The sequence below is a fragment of the Pristiophorus japonicus genome, chromosome 15 (assembly GCF_044704955.1).
Source record: "Pristiophorus japonicus isolate sPriJap1 chromosome 15, sPriJap1.hap1, whole genome shotgun sequence".
Classification (NCBI taxonomy): Eukaryota; Metazoa; Chordata; class Chondrichthyes; family Pristiophoridae; genus Pristiophorus; species Pristiophorus japonicus.
In genome coordinates, this window is record NC_091991.1 from 178,759,631 (window position 1) to 178,778,935 (window position 19,305).

A 19,305-nucleotide genomic window follows, 5' to 3' on the forward strand; every position below is an offset into this window, starting at 1 on the left:
CCATCTCGTTCCTCTGTCACTCTCTCTCTCCGTTCCTCTGTCACTCTCTCTCTCCGTTCCTCTGTCACTCTCTCTCTCCGTTCCTCTGTCACTCTCTCTCCGTTCCTCTGTCACTCTCTCTCTCCGTTCCTCTGTCACTCTCTCTCTCCGTTCCTCTGTCACTCTCTCTCTCCGTTCCTCTGTCACTCTCTCTCTCCGTTCCTCTGTCACTCTCTCTCTCCGTTCCTCTGTCACTCTCTCTCTCCGTTCCTCTGTCACTCTCTCTCCGTTCCTCTGTCACTCTCTCTCTCCGTTCCTCTGTCACTCTCTCTCTCCGTTCCTCTGTCACTCTCTCTCTCCGTTCCTCTGTCACTCTCTCTCTCCGTTCCTCTGTCACTCTCTCCTCGTTCCTTTCCTCTCCGTTCCTCTGTCACTCTCTCTCTCCGTTCCTCTGTCACTCTCTCTCTCCGTTCCTCTGTCACTCTCTCTCTCCGTTCCTCTGTCACTCTCTCTCCGTTCCTCTGTCACTCTCTCTCTCCGTTCCTCTGTCACTCTCTCTCTCCGTTCCTCTGTCACTCTCTCTCTCCGTTCCTCTGTCACTCTCTCTCTCCGTTCCTCTGTCACTCTCTCTCGTTCCTCTGTCACTCTCTCTCTCCGTTCCTCTGTCACTCTCTCTCGTCTCTTCCTCTCTCTCTCCGTTCCTCTTCTCTCTCTCTCCGTTCCTCTGTCACTCTCTCTCTCCGTTCCTCTGTCACTCTCTCTCTCCGTTCCTCTGTCACTCTCTCTCTCCGTTCCTCTGTCACTCTCTCTCTCCGTTCCTCTGTCACTCTCTCTCTCCGTTCCTCTGTCACTCTCTCCTCTCTCTCTCTCTCCGTTCCTCTGTCACTCTCTCTCTCTCTCCGTTCCTCTGTCACTCTCTCTCTCTCCGTTCCTCTGTCACTCTCTCTCTCTCCGTTCCTCTGTCACTCTCTCTCTCTCTCCGTTCCTCTGTCACTCTCTCTCTCTCTCCGTTCCTCTGTCACTCTCTCTCTCCGTTCCTCTGTCACTCTCTCTCTCTCCGTTCCTCTGTCACTCTCTCTCTCTCTCCGTTCCTCTGTCACTCTCTCTCTCTCTCCGTTCCTCTGTCACTCTCTCTCTCTCTCCGTTCCTCTGTCACTCTCTCTCTCTCTCCGTTCCTCTGTCACTCTCTCTCTCTCTCCGTTCCTCTGTCACTCTCTCTCTCTCTCCGTTCCTCTGTCACTCTCTCTCTCTCTCCGTTCCTCTGTCACTCTCTCTCTCTCTCCGTTCCTCTGTCACTCTCTCTCTCTCCGTTCCTCTGTCACTCTCTCTCTCTCTCCGTTCCTCTGTCACTCTCTCTCTCTCTCCGTTCCTCTGTCACTCTCTCTCTCTCTCCGTTCCTCTGTCACTCTCTCTCTCTCTCCGTTCCTCTGTCACTCTCTCTCTCTCTCCGTTCCTCTGTCACTCTCTCTCTCTCTCCGTTCCTCTGTCACTCTCTCTCTCTCTCCGTTCCTCTGTCACTCTCTCTCTCTCTCCGTTCCTCTGTCACTCTCTCTCTCTCTCCGTTCCTCTGTCACTCTCTCTCTCTCTCTCGTTCCTCTGTCACTCTCTCTCTCTCTCCGTTCCTCTGTCACTCTCTCTCTCTCTCCGTTCCTCTGTCACTCTCTCTCTCTCTCCGTTCCTCTGTCACTCTCTCTCTCTCTCCGTTCCTCTGTCACTCTCTCTCTCTCTCCGTTCCTCTGTCACTCTCTCTCTCTCTCCGTTCCTCTGTCACTCTCTCTCTCTCTCCGTTCCTCTGTCACTCTCTCTCTCTCTCCGTTCCTCTGTCACTCTCTCTCTCTCTCCGTTCCTCTGTCACTCTCTCTCTCTCTCCGTTCCTCTGTCACTCTCTCTCTCTCTCCGTTCCTCTGTCACTCTCTCTCTCTCTCCGTTCCTCTGTCTCTCTCTCTCTCTCTCTCCGTTCCTCTGTCACTCTCTCTCTCTCTCTCTCCGTTCCTCTGTCACTCTCTCTCTCTCTCTCTCCGTTCCTCTGTCACTCTCTCTCTCTCTCCGTTCCTCTGTCACTCTCTCTCTCCGTTCCTCTGTCACTCTCTCTCTCTCTCCGTTCCTCTGTCACTCTCTCTCTCTCTCCGTTTCTCTGTCACTCTCTCACTCTCTCTCTCTTATTTCCTCTGCCTCTCTCTCTCCTTTCCTCTGTAATATGTCCTTACTATACAGTACAAATGCACACGAGGCCCATACTAGAGAGAAGGTCACTGTGACCAGTAATCTTTATTAGCCAGCACTGAAGTGATGAAGGTGCGTGGAGCTTCCCCTTTTATACCTGAAAGTCTAGGTTAGGAGTGTCTCCCACAAGTTCACCACCTAGTGGTCAGTGTTCTCACGGTGTACAACTTAGGTCAGTTTATACATGGGTTACAATGACAGTTGAATACATGACATCACTTTCCCCCCCAAAGTCTTATTGGAATCACAGGTTAAGTCTCTGATGGTTTACGCTCCCTTGTAGAGCACCTGAGTTGGGGCTCCGGTTGTTGGGTGCTGGCCTGAGTGTCTGCTGTTTGCAGTGCCTCAGGCCTGTCCACACTGCCCACAGTGACTGGGCTCTCCTCCACTTGGTTCGCTGTCCGGTCACCTGTGGTGGAGTGAACTCTACATAGTGTTCTTCCTCTGCTTCTATGGGGTTGCTGAACCTCCTTTTTGTTTGATCCATGTCTTTGCGGCAGATTTGTCCATTGCTAAGTTTAATTACCAGAATCCTATTCCCCTCTTTGGCAATCACAGTGCCTGCGAGCCATTTGGGCCCTGCAGCCTAGTTGAGGACAAAGACAGGGTCATTGACATCACCCCATTTCCAGTTCATGACAGCAAGCCAACTCCTCCCCAGCAGTACGGGACCGTCCCCCGGGACAATCCAGAGTGGCAACCTGTTCTCCGAATCTTGTGGGTCACGACTACTGTGGCGCTGCCTAGCACCGGAATGATCTCCTTTGTATGTCCTGGCCTTGGACACCCACAACTTGCTGAACTGTTTGATACTCATCAGGGCCTGGCTGGCCTCCATGTCTAGCTCCATTGATACTGGGATGCCATTGAGGTGCACTTTCATCATTATCGGTGGTGTCCTGGTGTATGAACTGTATATGTGCTCCACGTGAACTTGCTGAACTTCAGCTTCCAGCAATTTCCCCCAGTGTCCATTTGGCGTCGTAGGGCTCACATCCGGCCCGTCCTCCTCGTACATCAACTTGGCTGCAGGCTTCCTGCACCTATGCGCCAAGTGACCGCTGACGTTGCAATTTCTGCAGGTATGTTGCTGTGGCTCTGGCTGTGTGTGTGCCTCCACACCTCCAACATGAGCCGTTGTTGGAAACAAAAGGTCCATTACCAGTCTCTGTAACTGTCCTTAAACGCACCATTGACAGGTGTTGATGGCCCCATTACTGGCCGCATTGTCCCTTGCGATGGCATGAATCGCCGTTCAGCTAGCTGCTGTCTCTGTTGAATTCTCCCTTTGGGTTCGACTACATGCTCGGGCATGTTCCATTGCCCCTGTTTGCCTGGAGAACTGTGTGCCGTGTTAATAATGTTGACTCCCTGTCCATTTGCTGCATTTAAACCAAGATTTTTGTCAAACATGATTCTGGTCTCTTCCTCCCCTGAGATAAATGTTTGGGCCATCAAAGCCGCTGTTTCCAGGGTCAATCAGTTTCCTGAAAACCCCAGCGTGCCCGACGCCCTCAATAAAAAAAAAAGCCTCGCAGCATCTTCGCTCTGCATGCATCTGGGAACTTACATAGGCTCGCCAGTCGCCGGAGGTCTGCCACGAAGTCTGGAACGCTTTGCCCTTCTCGCCGCCGGTGCATGTAAAACCGGTGTCTCGCCATGTGCATGCTGCTCGCCGGTTTAAAATGTTCCCCGATCAACTTACTGAGCTCTTCGAACGTCCTGTCCGCTGGCTTCTCTGGCGCTAGAAGGTCCTTCAGCAGGGAGTACGTCCTGGATCCACAAACCGTCAGGCGATGAGCCCTGCGTTTGTCGGCCGAATCCTGTCCCAGCCATTCCTTAGTGACAAAACTTTACTCCATAAAATCGCCCCAATCATCACCAAGACAGTACCTCTCGTCTGTGCTGCTAGTGGCCATGTTCGAGTGGTTTAAATCCCAGTTTCTCATCGCCAATAATATGTCCTTACCATACAGTATAATGCACACGAGGCCCATACTAGAGAGAAGGTGACCAGTAACCTTTATTAGCCAGCACTGAAGTGATGGTGCGTGGAGCTTCCACTTTTATACCTGAAAGTCCAGGTTAGGAGTGTCTCCCACAAGTTCACCACCTAGTGGACAGTGTTCTCACAGTGTACAACTTAGGTCAGTTTATACATGGCTAAAATGACAGTTGAATACATGACATTCTGTCTGTCTCTCTCTCCTTACCCCTCTCTCTCCTTTCCACTGTCTCTTTCTCTCTCTCTCTCTCTCTCTCTCTCTCCTTTCTCTCGGTCTCGATTCCCCTCCCTGCTACCACTATCCCCCCCTCCCCCCACACCCACTTTAGAGGTCACTGAAAAAACAAAAATGAAGTGTTTTGATTCTTTGTAGGTGAAGTGGATGGAGATCATTTGAAAGGGGTCTGGATGGTAAGGCTCCCTCTTTGGAAAGGGGTTTAGCCGGTGGAGCATGTTTGATGGGGCAGCAGACAGTCCTTTGTTTTGTTTGAATTGCCTTACTAGTTGAAAGTGAAACATTTGTGGAGCTGAGGCAGGTATTGTCAGAAAAGGGAGAACCATCCGTGGCTAACTAAGGGAATAAGGGATGTATCAAATTGAAAACAAAGGCATACTAGTGGGAGGCCAGAGGATTGGGAAACTTTTAAAAGCCAGCAGAGAATGACTTAAAAAAAACGATTGAGAGGGAAGATAGATTATGAAAGTAAAATAGCACAAAATATAAAAACAGATAGTAAGAGTTTCTACAGTTACATATAAAGGAAAAGAGTGGCTAAAATAAATGTTGGTCCCCTAGAGGATGAGACTGGGGAATTAATAATGGAGAACAGGGAAATGGCAGAGACGTTGAACAAATATTTTGTATCGATCTTCACAGTAGAAGACACTAAAAACATCTCAATAGTGGATAATCAAGGGAGGGAGGAACTTAATACAATCACTATCACTAATGAAGTAGTACTCGGTAAAATAATGGGACTAAAGGTGGACAAGTCCCCTGGACCTGATGGCTTACATCCTAAGGTCTTGAAAGAAGTGGCTGCAGAGATAGTGGATGCTTTGGTTGTAATCTACCAAAATTCCCTGGATTCTGGGACGGTCCCAGCGAATTGGAAAACCGCAAATGTAACGCCCCTATTAAAAAAGGAGGCAGACTTAAAGCAGGAAACTATTGACCAGTTAGCCTAACATTTGTCGTTGGAAAAATGCTGGAGTCCATTATAAAGGAAGCAGTAGTGAGACATTTGGAAAAGTATAATTCAATCAATCAGAGTCAGCATGGTTTTATGAAAAGGAAATCATGTTTGACAAATTTGCTCGAGTTCTTGAGAATATAACGAGCAGAGTGGATAAGGGGAAACCAGTGGATCTCTTGTATTTAGATTTCCAGAAAGCATTCGATAAGGTGCCACCTAAAAGGTTATTGCACAAGATAAAAGTTAGAAGTAATCTTTTAGCATGGATTGAGGATTGGCTAATTAACACAAAACAGAGTCGGGATAAATAGGTAATTTTCCGGTTGGCAAACAGTAAGGTGCTGCAGGGATCGGTGCTGGGGCCTCAACTATTTACAATCTATATTAATGACTTTGATGAAGGGACTGAGTGTAATGTAGCAAGTTTTCTGATGATACAAAGATGGGTGGGAAAGCAAATTGTGAAGAGGACACAAAATATCTGCAAAGGGATATAGACAGGATAAATGAGTGGACAAAAATTTGGCAGATGGAGTATAATGTGGGAAAATGTGAGGTTATCCACTTTGGCAGCAAAAATAGAAAAGCAAATTTTAATTTAAATGGAGAAAAGTTGCAAAGTGCTGCAGTACAGAGGGACCTGGGGTCCTTGTGCATGAAACACAAAAAGTTAGTATGCAGGTACAGCAAGTAATCAGGAAGACAAATTGAATGTTGGCCTTTATTGCAAGGGGAATAGAGTATAAAAGCAGGGAAGTCCTGCTACAACTGTACAGGGTATTGGTGAGGCCACACCTGGAGTACTGCGTACAGTTTTGGTCTCCGTATTTAAGGAAGGATCTATTTGCATTGGAGGCTATTCAGAGAAGGTTCACTGGGATTGATTCCAGAGATGAGGGGGTTGACTTATGAAGATAGGTTGAGTAGATTGGGCCTATACTCATTGGAGTTCAGAAGAATGAGAGGTGATCTTATTGAAACATATAAGATAATGAGGGGGCTCGACAAGGTGGATGTAGAGAGGACATTTCCATTTGTAAAACTAGAGGACATAGTCATAAGAACATAAGAATTAGGAACAGGAGTAGGCCATCTAGCCCCTCGAGCCTGCTCCACCATTCAACAAGATCATGGCTGCTCTGGCTGTGGACTCAGCTCCACTTACCCGCCCGCTCCCCATAACCCTTAATTCCCTTATTGGTCTCAGAATAAGGGGCTGCCCATTTAAAACTGAGATGAGGAGGAATTTCTTCTGAGGGTTGTAAATCTTTGGAATTCTCTGTCCCAGAGAGCTGTGGAAGCTGGGTCATTGAATATATTTAAGGCGGAGATAGACAGATCTTTGAGCGATAAGGGAATAAAGGGTTATTTGAAGCGGGCAGTGAAGTGGAGCTGAGTCCATGATCAGATCAGCCATGATCTTATTAAATGACAGAGCAGGCTCGAGGGGCCAAGTGGCCTACTCCTGTTCCTATTTCTTATGTTCTTAGTCAGCTTGGAGCCCAGTGCATCTCTCAAACTCTTCCCCTCTATGATTCCAGGAGTCTGTGTCCTTGGACTCGGCGATCACTCTCACGCAGTTGGTTGTGGCTTCCTTAACACAGCCTGAAGCAAACGGCAAATCACACTCAGGTGAGGCAGTACCAGAAAGGATTTACTTTCTATTGATTTTTTTTGTGTGAAGTTTTTGTTCATCTTGGTGAGTGTTGTCAGCTCTGGGATTTAGAACACTTACCCTTTCAGGCACCCAGATCATGTACGACATGGGTCAGATGCAGATTAAAGTTCCATTAGTGTGTCCCATTAATGCTTCTTAATCTCAACATCAGGAGAGTGCCCCTGAACTGCAGCTATCCTGTCTGCTTTGTGAATGATTTGGCTAATTAAACGCAGTTTTGTACTCTGGTTCTATATGCACCAGAACTGGGTGGAGACTGGCCAGACTCATTTCATGTAGGACATTTGGAATCAGTGGAGAGAGCCGTTAATCCAGGTGGAATTTGAGCACAGGCCCCAGAGTCGAATTCACTGCCCCATACAATCACCTGCCACATTTCCTGTTTCTCAAACTGGGAATTTTTATGAGGAGGTGAAAGTTTGAGACATTTGGATGATGCTGTTGCTTCTAAGAGCCACAGCTGTCTCGGGACAGTGCAGAGCTGGGTCTGTTTCAGGACTGGTAGCTGCACCTGACTTGGGACAACAACAACAACTTGTATTAATAAAGCACCTTTAACATAGTAAAACATCCCAGGGCGCTTCACAGGAGCGTTATAAGACAAAACAATAAATTTGACACAAAGCCACATAAGTAGAAATTATCGCAGGTGAGAGGTCGGTTTTAAGGAGCGTCTTAAAGAGAGGCGGAGAGGTTTAGGCAGGGAGTTCCAGAGCTTGGGGCTTAGGCAGCTGAAGGCATGGCTACCAATGGTTGAGCAGTTATAATCAGGGATGTTCAAGAGGGCAGAATTTGAGGAGCGCAGACATCTTGGGTGGGGGCGGGAGCGGGGGGGGGGGGGGGGGGGGGGATGAGGCTGAAGGAGATTACAGCGATAGGGAGGGGGGTGAGGCCATGGAGGGATTTGTAAACAAGGATGAGAATTTAGAAATTGAGGTGTTGCTTATTGTAGGTCAGCGAGCACTGGGGTGATGGGTGAGCAGGACTTGGTGCGAGTTAGGACGGTGCAGAAGTGGACCTGTTTCAGGACTGGTAGCTGCACCTGTCTCGACTCAGTGCAGTGCTGGACTTCATCTCCTAATTTCTAACCTTGTTTGCAGATGATGGGAGCAACAAGACATGCGAGATCTCAGAGGAGCAATTGTGTGACTGCCCTCCGCCACAGCAGAGCGAGCAGCCCAGCGGGGATGGGGCCGATGATCACAGCTGTCAGAAGAGCACCGAGGAAGAGGGTGGAGCTGAAACAAAGAGCTACGAGATGGTTTTAACTGACGAAGGGCGATTCGTGTGTCAGGTCTGCGAAAAGACCTTCAAAACGGTCAGTTTAATTACCTAGACTTTGGGGAGAGCTTGTAATTGCAGACTGTACGGTTGCAAAACTGCAATCATCAATAAAATGTGGGGAGTGAATGGAATGGAACAGCTGCTCTGCCAGGTGTTCGGTGACTGTACACGTGGGGTTCTAACCTTCTCATTCCACTTCCGATAGCATTTAATAAATCTTTGAGATTGGTACGAGGGAGTTGTTCTGTGTAGTGCCTGTGCAACATTTAACAATTGGCTGAGTGAAATTGGCAGGTTGTTACTTGCCTTAAGCATGGTGGAAGGGTGGGGGGGGGGGGAGAAATGGAAGGAAGAATTAAAAAAAATTAAACAAGCAAAATGTTATACGTAAAAAAAAAAGTAAATATCCATCCTCCGTGTACAGGACGGTTGATGTTTTGTAGCCGGGTGTCTGTCCCCATTAATTGTGAGTCCTGAGTGGCACAGGTGCATTGAAAAGTGGGGATGCAGCAGTTACGGACTCCCCCCCCCCTCCCCCCTCTGTTCAAGGAGAACTTTCCTGACCAGCAACTTATTGATGTGGTAAATGCAATGTCAGAAATATCTGCTCAAAAGTTCAAGGTAAACTGGTAATTTGACATAATACAAGAAGTGCCTTTTATTTATACATGTATATATTATATATAAATATTATAATATTTTGTGTGTGTGTATATACGAGATTAACTTGACTCCGCCAGTCCTGAGCCTGTTTACAGAGGGTCTGATGCTGTAATTGCAGGCTGTCATCCTAAAGGCGCACATGGTTACCCATAGTGACAAGAAGGCTTTCAAATGCAAGATTTGTGGGATGGCTTTTAGAACAAAGGGATCTTTAGTTAGACACAACCGACGGCACACAGGTGAGAATCAACAGCCGAGTCGGCCAGCTCTGGCTCGGGTTCTAACACAGTTTGCGTTTCAGTGAGCAGCGAGCCTGCTCCCAGCCTGTGTCTTTCTTCCTCCGCGCCGCCATCGACCATTTCTAAAGCCCCTCCCCAGTTCGCTGGATGGTGACGGTGATTTTCTCTGAGCCTTGTGGGTTGGATTGATCCTGCAATCCCCTGATTGCCCCCCCGGTGTGTACAGGAAGTCCTGGCACTTTGCATCTGTCATAAATTGAACAGTGCCCTATGTTGCTGACTGCCTCTGTACTGATTTTAATCCAGCTCCCTGGCATGTGGGGTTCCGTAACTCCTCCAAGACAGATTTACTCCCGATTGTTGCTTTGTGCTTCCCTATCTCCACTTTGTGGCTTGTCCCCTGTTATTTTACACACAGGCCAGGTCCTCAGATAATTCCACCCCTCCCTGTATTTATTTTGAGGGAGACTTTATTACTTTACATAGAATATACAGAACAGAAACAGGCTATTCAACCCAACTGGTCTGTGTTGATGTTTATGTTGTGAATCTGGAATAATTACATTCAGATTTCCAGTGAATTCAAAGCTGGCATTCCCTTTGTAAAAGTGAGTTTTATTTGATCTGTCCATGGGTTGATTGGCTCTTTGTTAAAGATGTTCCGAGGTTCAGCAGTTCAGTGGTTTTTAACTGTGCTCTCGGGGTGGGGGGTGGGGTGATGCCCAGTGTACTTGGCCTGTGTCGGAATGGTTGTCGGAGTTCAGTCTGGACGTTTAACAGCTGCTGCGGTATCTCCCCAGACGAGCGGCCGTACAAATGCCGGATGTGTGGGATGAGTTTCCGGGAGTCTGGAGCGCTAACTCGTCACCTGAAGGCCATCACCCCCTGTATAGAGAAAGTGAAGTTCCAGCAGATGAAACTGGTTTCGTCATCTGACCAGGAGGAGCCCGAGCCTGTGGATAAACCGGAGACCCAGGAAGGTATGGCACTGACCCTCGTGCGTTCTGTGACGTGTGGATCTATTTGAAACTCCGGTCACCGTTACCATGTTGGATTGAGGTGGTTTTTAAAAGTAGGTTAGGGCAGCATGTTGAAATTCAGACCAGTGATAGATGCAAAGTCGTGTCAGTTCCCAGTTAAAAAGGCTTTTGGAATGTTGGTCGTTATCTCAAGGGGCTGGAATACAAAGGGAAGGATGTTTTTTTTACCACTGTACAGAGCTCTGGTTAGACTCCATCTGAAGTATTGCATTGAGTTCTGGAAGGATATATTGGCCTTGGAGGGGTGTAGCGCAGATTCTCTAGAATGTAACCAGCTCTAAAAGAATTAAATTACGATGACAGGAGACATAGACAAGGGTGTATTTCCCCCAATCTAGAAGATTAAGGGGTGATCTAATGGAGGGGTTTATGATGATTAAAGGTTTAGATAGAGAGAAACTATTCCCTCTGGTTGGAGAGTTCAGAACAAGGGGGGCATAACCTTAAAATTAGAGCTAGGCCGTTCAGGGGTGATGTCAGGAAACACTTCTTCAAACACAGGGCAGTGGAAATCTGGAACTCTTTTTTTTGGTTATGACTCACCGGTTGCCTTGGAGACAATGACCCGCTGCTGACATCACATGGGGTGGGGTCAGGCTAGGGGTCAGGTGCGACGGATGTTCAGCCTCAAAGTCAGGCCTTGGCGGGCCGTATTTTGCCCATCACTGACCTAATTGAATGGCAGAACTGGCTCATGCGGCTGAATGGCCTCCTCCTGTTCCTGTGTTCGTTCCTATTTCCAATCTGAGCAATGCTATTCGAGGTTCGAACGTCCCTCAACAAATGGGAGGGAGGGAGGGGAGGAAAAAGGTGTCTGTTGTGACCACTTGGCCACGGGTGTTCCATGGTCACCACCCTCAGCTGTGGGGGTCAGGGAGTTGAAGGAAAAATTGATTTAAAAATACAAAAAGTAACAGGTAAATTTGCTCGTTAAGAAGGTTTGGCTCCATTGCTTGCTGATTGGACAGCACGTATACGGAGCTGATTAATATTACATTAAAAAGCCATCAACTTTCTTGTTTACTGGGACTGCAGGCGTGAGTGAGTGTTGCTATCAGTGGTTCTGCACGCCACACCACAGGTGCCCAGAGCCTCTTTACATCACCAGCCAGTACCCTATGTCCGTTCTCTGAGCTCAATGTGGTGAGCCTGCCGCTAAAATAACAGCTGAGGGTTCGAGTAATGTAACGCTCAGCAAGGTTTCCAAACCTCCTGCTCCCTGATCCTTAATTTATTTTTAAACTTCCAGTAAACAAACCGATTGAAGAACTGGTTTCCACGGCAACGCCAGGCTCCCCGGAAACGACAGCAGTGATCAGTGTGCTGACGAATTCTGAAGGAAGCATCGAGGAGGTGCAGGTCCATAGCGTGAGCCAGGCTCTGGAGCATGTGGAGGAACAGAGGCCACAGGTACAGTCTCGCCAACAGCTCTGATCTCTTGGGTTGAAAGATCATCCCTTTCATGATAAATAAAGAGGGCGATAATGCAGAAAAAACACACAAGATGTAATTTAGCTCCAAAATTAAGCGGAACCTCACAGTTTCAGGACTTAGTTTGCACACAGCCAAGGGAATGATAATTGGCCCATAATTTATTTTCCCCTTTCTTGAACAGGATTGTAATATTTGTCACTCTTCAATCCTTTGGGGCAATTCCCATTTCCAAAGAATGTTACAAAATTCTGGTTAGTGTGGGAATATGGTGTTGAGATGGAGGATCAGCCATGATCATATTGAATGGTGGTGCAGGCTCGAAGGGCCGAATGGCCTACTACTGTTCCTATTTTCTATGTTTCTGCTATCACCTCTTCTAGGATACGTACCTTTTGACTTTTCTACTTTTACTCCCATTACTCTTTCCTTTTTAGAGATTTATCTCCAGCAGTTGCCCTTCCTCTACAGTACTGAGGGAGTGCTGCACTGTCGGAGGTGGCGTCTTCCGGATGAGACTTTAAACCGAGGCCCGTCTGCTCTCTCAGGTGGACACAAAAGATCCCATAGCACTATTTCGAAGAAGAGCAGGGGCGTTATCCCTGGTGTCCTGGAGCCAATATTTATCCCTCAATCAACATAACAAAAACAGATTATCTGGGTCATTATCACATTGCTGTTGTGGGAGCTTGCTGTGTGCAAATTGGCTGCCACATTACAAGAGTGACTACACTTCAAAAAGTGCTTCATGGCTGTGAAGTGCTTTGGGAGGTCCCGAGGTTGTGAAAGGCGCTATATAAGTTAAACAAAAAAATTTCCCCCCCCCCCCCCCCCCCCCTTTCAACTAACGTTTTACTTCTTATGTGCTTATAACTTGGGAATTGTTGGCCACCCTCGGGAAATCGGGTGCTGTCCTTCAAATGTCTCCTTTCAAGGTTGAACAGCCCGAAAGTTGCTCTGGTCTATCCCCATAACTAAGATCTCGTGACTGGGCAACAATCTCCTGCCTCTCCCCTGCACTGTCCCCAGTGCTCAAATATCTTCCTCGTGTCTCGCCACCCTGAAATGGGTACAGTCCTCGAGGCCTGGTTTGCCGGCAGCCTGTATTCTATTGTTCTGGCTACGTAGGTCAACATTCTGGGGAGGTCCCAGCAGATTGGAAAACTGCAAATGTAATGCCCCTATTTAAAAAATGGAGGCAGACAAAAATCAGGAAACTATAGACCAGTTAGCCTAACATCTGTGGTTGGAAAAATGTTGGAGTCCATTATTAAAGAAGCAGTAGCAGGACATTTGGAAAAGCAAAATTTGGTCAGGCAGAGTCAGCATGGATTTATGAAGGGGAAGTCATGTTTGACAAATTTGCTGGAATTCTTTGAGGATGTAATGAACAGGGTGGATAAAGGGGAACCAGTGGATGTGGTGTATTTGAACTTCCAGAAGGCATAAAAGGTTACTGCACAAGATAAAAGTTCACGGGGTTGAGGGTAATATATTAGTATGGATAGAGGATTGGCTAACAAACAGAAAACAGAGAGTCGGGATAAATGGTTCATTCTCGGGTTGGCAATCAGTAACTAGTGGGGTGCCGCAGGGATCAGTACTGGGACCCCAACTATTTACAATCTATATTAACGACTTGGAAGAAGGGACTGAGTGGAACGTAGCCACGTTTGCTGACGATACAAAGATGGGATGAAAAGCAATGTGTGAGGAAGACACACAAAATCTGCAAAAGGACATAGACAGGCTCAGTGAGTGGGCAAAAATTTGGCAGATGGAGTATAACGTTAGAAAGTGTGAGGTCATGCACTTTGGCAGAAAAAAAATCAAAGAGCAAGTTATTATTTAAATGGAGAAAGATTGCAAAGTGCTGCAGTACAGCGGGACCTGGGGGTACTTGTGCATGAAACACAAAAGGATAGTATGCAGGTACAGCAAGTGATCAGGAAGGCCAATGGAATCTTGGCCTTTGTTGCAAAGGGGATGGAGTATAAAAGCAGGAAGTCTTGCTACAGTTATACAGGGTATTGGTGAGACCACACCTGGAATACTGCATGCAGTTTTGGTTTCCATATTTACGAAAGGATATAATTGCTTTGAAGGCAGTTCAGAGAAGGTTCACTAAGTTGAAGGGATTGACTTATGAGGAAAGGTTGAGTAGTTTGGGTCTCTACTCATTGGAATTCAGAAGAATGAGAGGTGATCTCATCGAAACATCTAAGATTATGAGGGGGCTTGACAAGGTGGATGCAGAAAGGATGTTTCTACTGATGGGGGAGACTAGAACTAGAGGGCATGATCTTAGAATAAAGGGCTGTCCATTTAACACTGAGTTGAGGGGAAATTTCTTCTCTGAGGGTTGTAAATCTGTGGAATTTGCTGCCTCAGAGCTGTGGAAGCTGCGACATTGAATAAATTTAAGACAGAAATAGACAGTTTCTTAAACGATAAGGGAATAAGGGGTTATGGGGAGCGGGCGGGAAAGTGGAGCTGAGTCCATGATCAGATCAGCCATGATCATATTGAATGGCAGAGCATGCTGAAGGGGCTGTATGGTCTACTCCTGCTCCTATTTCTTGTGTTCTTATTCTGTTGCGTTTTGATGAAAGCCATGGAAAAGGTAAAGGCGGAATATTACCTTAAATTAAATTGTGAAGGTAGAAAGGGGACATGGGTTGAAACAAGTAAAAGTTAAATTTGGGACTGATAGCAGGAATGAGCTTCCGGATAGAGCATGGAGGTGAAAACCCTGCAGTCACCGAAGAAACAATTAGTTTTCAATGAGGGGAATATAGGGTTATCTGGGTCGATGAATGGACTGAGATGGGTCAAATGGCCTTCCTTATCCGTAATCACCTTGTAATCTGGGAAGTATTGATCAGTCCAACTGCAGGGGAATCTATGTCCGAGGAATGATTCTAAAGCTGTGTTACAGAAGAATACTTTGACCCAAAGGATGTGTAATTATTGAATTGTAGACGAGATGATGGCCATTATTGTTTTCTTTCTGCAGTCACCTACTTGCACTGAGCTACCTCCGGAGGGGGAGACTGGGAATGAGAACCTCATCTGTCAGGCCATGAGGAATTCTGGGATTGTCATCGAAACTGTAACGATTGGAGATTCCCAGAAATCCACAGAGGCATGTCCACTGTCTGCCGAGGGAGGCAGTGAAGAGGATGTCATGGAGGACGATGGCGATGAGTTGGAGGGAGACGATACGGTACCTCTAGTGTCCTAGTTTACCCGGTGTTGAGTCAATCACAGCACGGAGATGCACACCCTCCAATCTGGGGGTCTGTGCATACATTTCTCCCCAGTGGTCTAGTCTTTTTCTTAGGCAGTCCCTCGGAGTCGAGGATGACTTGCTTCCACACTAATATGAGTTCTCAGGTGACTGATGAGTCCAATGTGGGATCTACAGTCTCTGTCACAGGTGGGGCAGACGGTGGTTGGAGGGACGGGTGGGTGAGGGGGGCCTGGGTTGTCATACGCTCCTTCCGCTATTTGCGCTTGGCTTCCGCTTGCTCCTGGCGACGACACTCGAGGTGTTCTGCACCGTCCGGAATGCTTGTCCTCCACTTAGGGCAGTCTTGGGCCAGGGATTCCCAGGTGTCGGTGGGGATGTTGCACCTTTTCAAGGAGGCTTTGAGGGTCTAGTGAACTCTGAGTGATACAGTGATCTGATGGGCAATGTATGTGATTCATTATCTTCCCCCCTACCCCTCTCCAAGCTGGTGGACTGTAAGTGCAATGCATGACCTGACCTGTATAATAGCTAAAGCCCGTTTGAAACACACTCTTCCCCCAAAAAGCTGTTGAGACAAGAGGGAACCATGTCCTCCACCGAGCACCTAGCCCGGGGAGTGTAGTATGGGAGAAGGATCTGATGGTTTAGTATATTTTATGGCTACTTTCACTGCCATTTAAATGTGTTGTGTTTTTTAAAATATAATATAGGCAAATTCAACAAGTGAGAGCAGCTGCAAGAACTTCAAGTGCCCTCACTGCAGTCGAGTGTTCCGAGGTTCCAGCTACCTGCGCCTTCACATCAAAGCACATTTAGGTAAGTGTACAAAGGCACGCAAGTCACGCCTCTTGTACTCGATTGTTTATTTACAGTGATGTGGGCGATCGATCCTTCCTTATCTCAACAACAACAACTTGTCTTTAATGTAGTAAAACATCCCAAGGCGTTTTCCAGAAGTGTTACCAAACAAAATTTGACACCGAGCCACATAAGAAGATATTAGGACAGGTGACCAAAAGCTTGGTCAAAGAAGCGTCTTAAAGGAGGGGAGAGAGGCGGAGAGGTTAGGGAGTGAATTCTGGAGCTTAGAACCCAGGCAGCTGAAGGCACGGCCACATATGGTGGAGCAAAGGAAATCCGGGATATGCAAGAGGCCAGAGTTGGGGGAAGTGCAAGCAGATGGAGATGAGGAAACAATTAAAGTGTGCCCATTCCAGAGACTTCAGATGTTGGCCTTGCATTATTGAGGTACTGTGCAAGGCTTATGTTGGCAGGGGATCCAGTAATAGTGATATGGCGTTTCAATAAGCCTTCTGCCGCATTAGCTGTTTTAATCGCGTTAACATGTCCTAATATCTCTTTATGTGGGCTGGTCTCAAATTTTGTTTGATAATGCTCCTGTAAAAAGCACCTTGCGTCCTTTTACTACGTTAAAGGTGCTATATAAAGCAAGTTGTTAAATAAGGACTCCCCACTTACAGGAATGGAATATGCTGCACTGGATGCCCATGCACCCACTGTTGACCATAGATTCCCACCTGCCTGACACTGTGCATTTGCTGCACTGGACTCCCAGTGCCCGATACTGGGCATTTATTGCATTGGATCCCTGGCCACGTATTGTGCATTTGGGTAGTGAAGACTGGGCAGGACTAGTGGAGGATCCACGCACTGACCCTAAATGAGAGATATTATAGAACATGTTGTCTTTCAGAGTGAACAGGTATGTGTTCTGGGCAAGTTTAGCACGGTGGTAAAAAGGGGAATTAGTCCCGTAGCACACATGATGGTTTTCTATTTCAGATCATAGGAGATGTGGGTCTGCTGCTGAAGACGGCTTTCTGCTGTGGCCATGAGTTTGGGGGGGTGGGGGGGGGGAGAACCCGAGCTGCAATGGTCACCATTACCGTGGCTGTGCGGCACAGCTCTGTCCCGACGTTTGTGCGGAGATTGGCTGAGCCGAGCGGTGTGTGTCTTTACAGGTTACAAGCCCCACAGGTGCGAGCTGTGCGAGAAGGAGTTCATGACGGCCTACATCCTGAGGAAGCATCTGGAGTCGCACTACAACGAGCGACGCTTCAAGTGTGGCGAGTGTGGCAAGCTGTACAAGAGCATCGCCCACGTGAAGGAACACATGAGGGCACATTCGGACGATCGGCCGTACCCCTGCACAAAGTGTGGGAAAAGATACAAGACCAAGGTCAGAGAGAGAGCGCGCAATGATAGGATGAGCCTGTAAACCGGCACCGTGTCACGTTTAACTGTTGCTGTGTGAGATAGAAAGGCTTGCATTTCTATAGCGACCTGCGACGTCCCAAAGCACATCACAACCAGTGAAGTACTTTTGAAGTGTAGTGACTGCTGTAAGGCAGGAAACGCGGCAGCCAATTTGCGAACAGCAAGCTCCCACAAACAGCAATGTGATGATGACCAGATAATCTGCTTTAGTGCTGTTGGCTGAGGGATAAATATTGGTCAGGACACTGGGGAGACCTCCCTGCTTTTCGAAATAGTGCCATGGGATCTTTTATGAAAGATCTTATCTGAAAGTCAGCACTGCACTGGAAGTATCAGCCGAGATTTTGTGCTCAGATCTCTGGAGCGGGACTTGAACCTACAAACATCTGACTCAGAAGTGAGAGCTACCCACTGAGCCACGGCTGCCACCTATATGGGCATCAAATAAGTTGATCAAGGCTCCATCAGCCCAGGAAAGGGGTACTGAGGTGAATGATCGGCCATGATCTTATTGAGTGGTGGTGCAGGCTCGAAGGGCTGAAGGGCTGAATGGCCTACTCCTGCAACTATTTTCTATGTTTCTATGATTCTAGGACGGGCCTGACCCTGACCGCCAACTTTATACAAGAACATCAGGCAATTCCATCTGTGCTAATAATTAGCTTTGATTTTGATATTGTTTTGGGTGAGAGCAGCCACGTGGAATATAAGTTTCAGCCTCTGGGTGGGGTACTGGAGGCAACATCTCTGGAGTAACTTGCGAGGCAGCTGGATGGTGTAATATCTGATCAAAAGTTTGTATATTAGAGTCAGCTAGATAGGCCAAATGACTTTCTTTCTCTGCAGTCCCTGTGTAATTGTGGTGAATAATCTGATGATTAGCAGTATAGAAGCAGCACGTTAAAGCGTTTGAAAAATCCTATGCTCCACAGTCACTGACGTTTAATGGATGCAGCATTAGCGTAGTCTTGTTTCCTGTACAATTGACGAGAGCTGGTGCTCTATGTTCTGATTGTAGCTCAGCCCCTCTCTCCCCATTTGATCGTAGATCAGTCTGGCTGTATTTTCCGATCACGGGCCTGTCTCTGCACTGTTGACTGTCGCCTGTTCTCCCTGTACATTCCAGTCACAGCTCTGTCTTTATACATTTGGTCGTGGCCCTATTGTATCTCCAGTTTCTAATTATAGTGCTGTCTCTGTAATAGCACGCTCCCTGCATTCTGATTGCGTCTACGTATGTTCTGATCACAGCCGTGTCTCCCAGTACATTCTAATTGTAGTATTGCGTCTCTGCATTCTAGTTGCAGATCGATCTGTCTCTCTCATTTCGATTTTAGTCCTTTCTGTTTGTGTGATAAGGTCATAGCCCAATCTCTCTCCACATTAGATCATAATCCTGTATCTTTACTGTTGATCAGAGCCCTGTCTCTGTCTACATTCCGATTGAAGCTCTGACTGTGTGTTCTGATCGTTGCCTGTCTTTTCTGATTATAATCAGGTGGATGTAAAAGATTCCATGGCACTATTTCGAAGAAGAGCAGGGGAGTTATCCCTGGTGTTTATCCCTCAATCAACACCACTAAAAACAGATTATCTGATCATTATCACATTGCTGTTTGTGGGAGCTTGCTGTGCGCAAATTGGCTGCCACATTTACTGCAACAGTGACCACACTTCAAAAAGTGCTTCATTGGCTGTAAAGCGCTCTGGGAGCTCCTGAGGTCGTGAAAGGCGCTATATAAATGCAAGTTTTTCTTGGTTTTTCTATGTACATTCGGTAGCGACTGTGCAGTGCAGCGAGGCCTGTTTAGTGTTTGATTTCTAATGGTCAGTTCTCATTTCCCAGAATGCACAGCAAGTTCACTTGAGGACACACTCCGAGGACAAGCCGTTTGCGTGTGACTATTGTACCCGGGCGTTCCGAGAGAAGGGCTCCCTCATCCGACACGTGCGTCTCCACACAGGAGAGAAGCCTTTCACGTGCTACAAATGTGGCCGAGGCTTTGCTGAACACGGGACCCTCAATCGACATTTACGAGCCAAAGGTGGGCGTGAAGCTGGGTGGGATTGGAGATT

At 47.3% G+C, this 19,305-nt stretch overlaps 1 protein-coding gene across 5 annotated transcripts in view; it reads left to right on the forward strand.

Moving 5' to 3' along the window:
* The window catches only part of e4f1 (E4F transcription factor 1), a 56,908-nt gene that overhangs the window by 15,159 nt on the left and 22,444 nt on the right, over nt 1-19,305 (forward strand). For all 5 annotated transcript variants that reach the window (XM_070901396.1, XM_070901394.1, XM_070901395.1 and 2 more), the window contains exons 3-11: nt 6,945-7,035; nt 8,182-8,399; nt 9,147-9,267; nt 10,068-10,247; nt 11,557-11,717; nt 14,755-14,964; nt 15,702-15,807; nt 16,974-17,191; nt 19,076-19,274. In XM_070901396.1, coding sequence (XP_070757497.1) covers nt 6,945-7,035; nt 8,182-8,399; nt 9,147-9,267; nt 10,068-10,247; nt 11,557-11,717; nt 14,755-14,964; nt 15,702-15,807; nt 16,974-17,191; nt 19,076-19,274 — 1,504 coding nt within the window. The remainder of the gene's footprint in view (nt 1-6,944; nt 7,036-8,181; nt 8,400-9,146; nt 9,268-10,067; nt 10,248-11,556; nt 11,718-14,754; nt 14,965-15,701; nt 15,808-16,973; nt 17,192-19,075; nt 19,275-19,305) is intronic.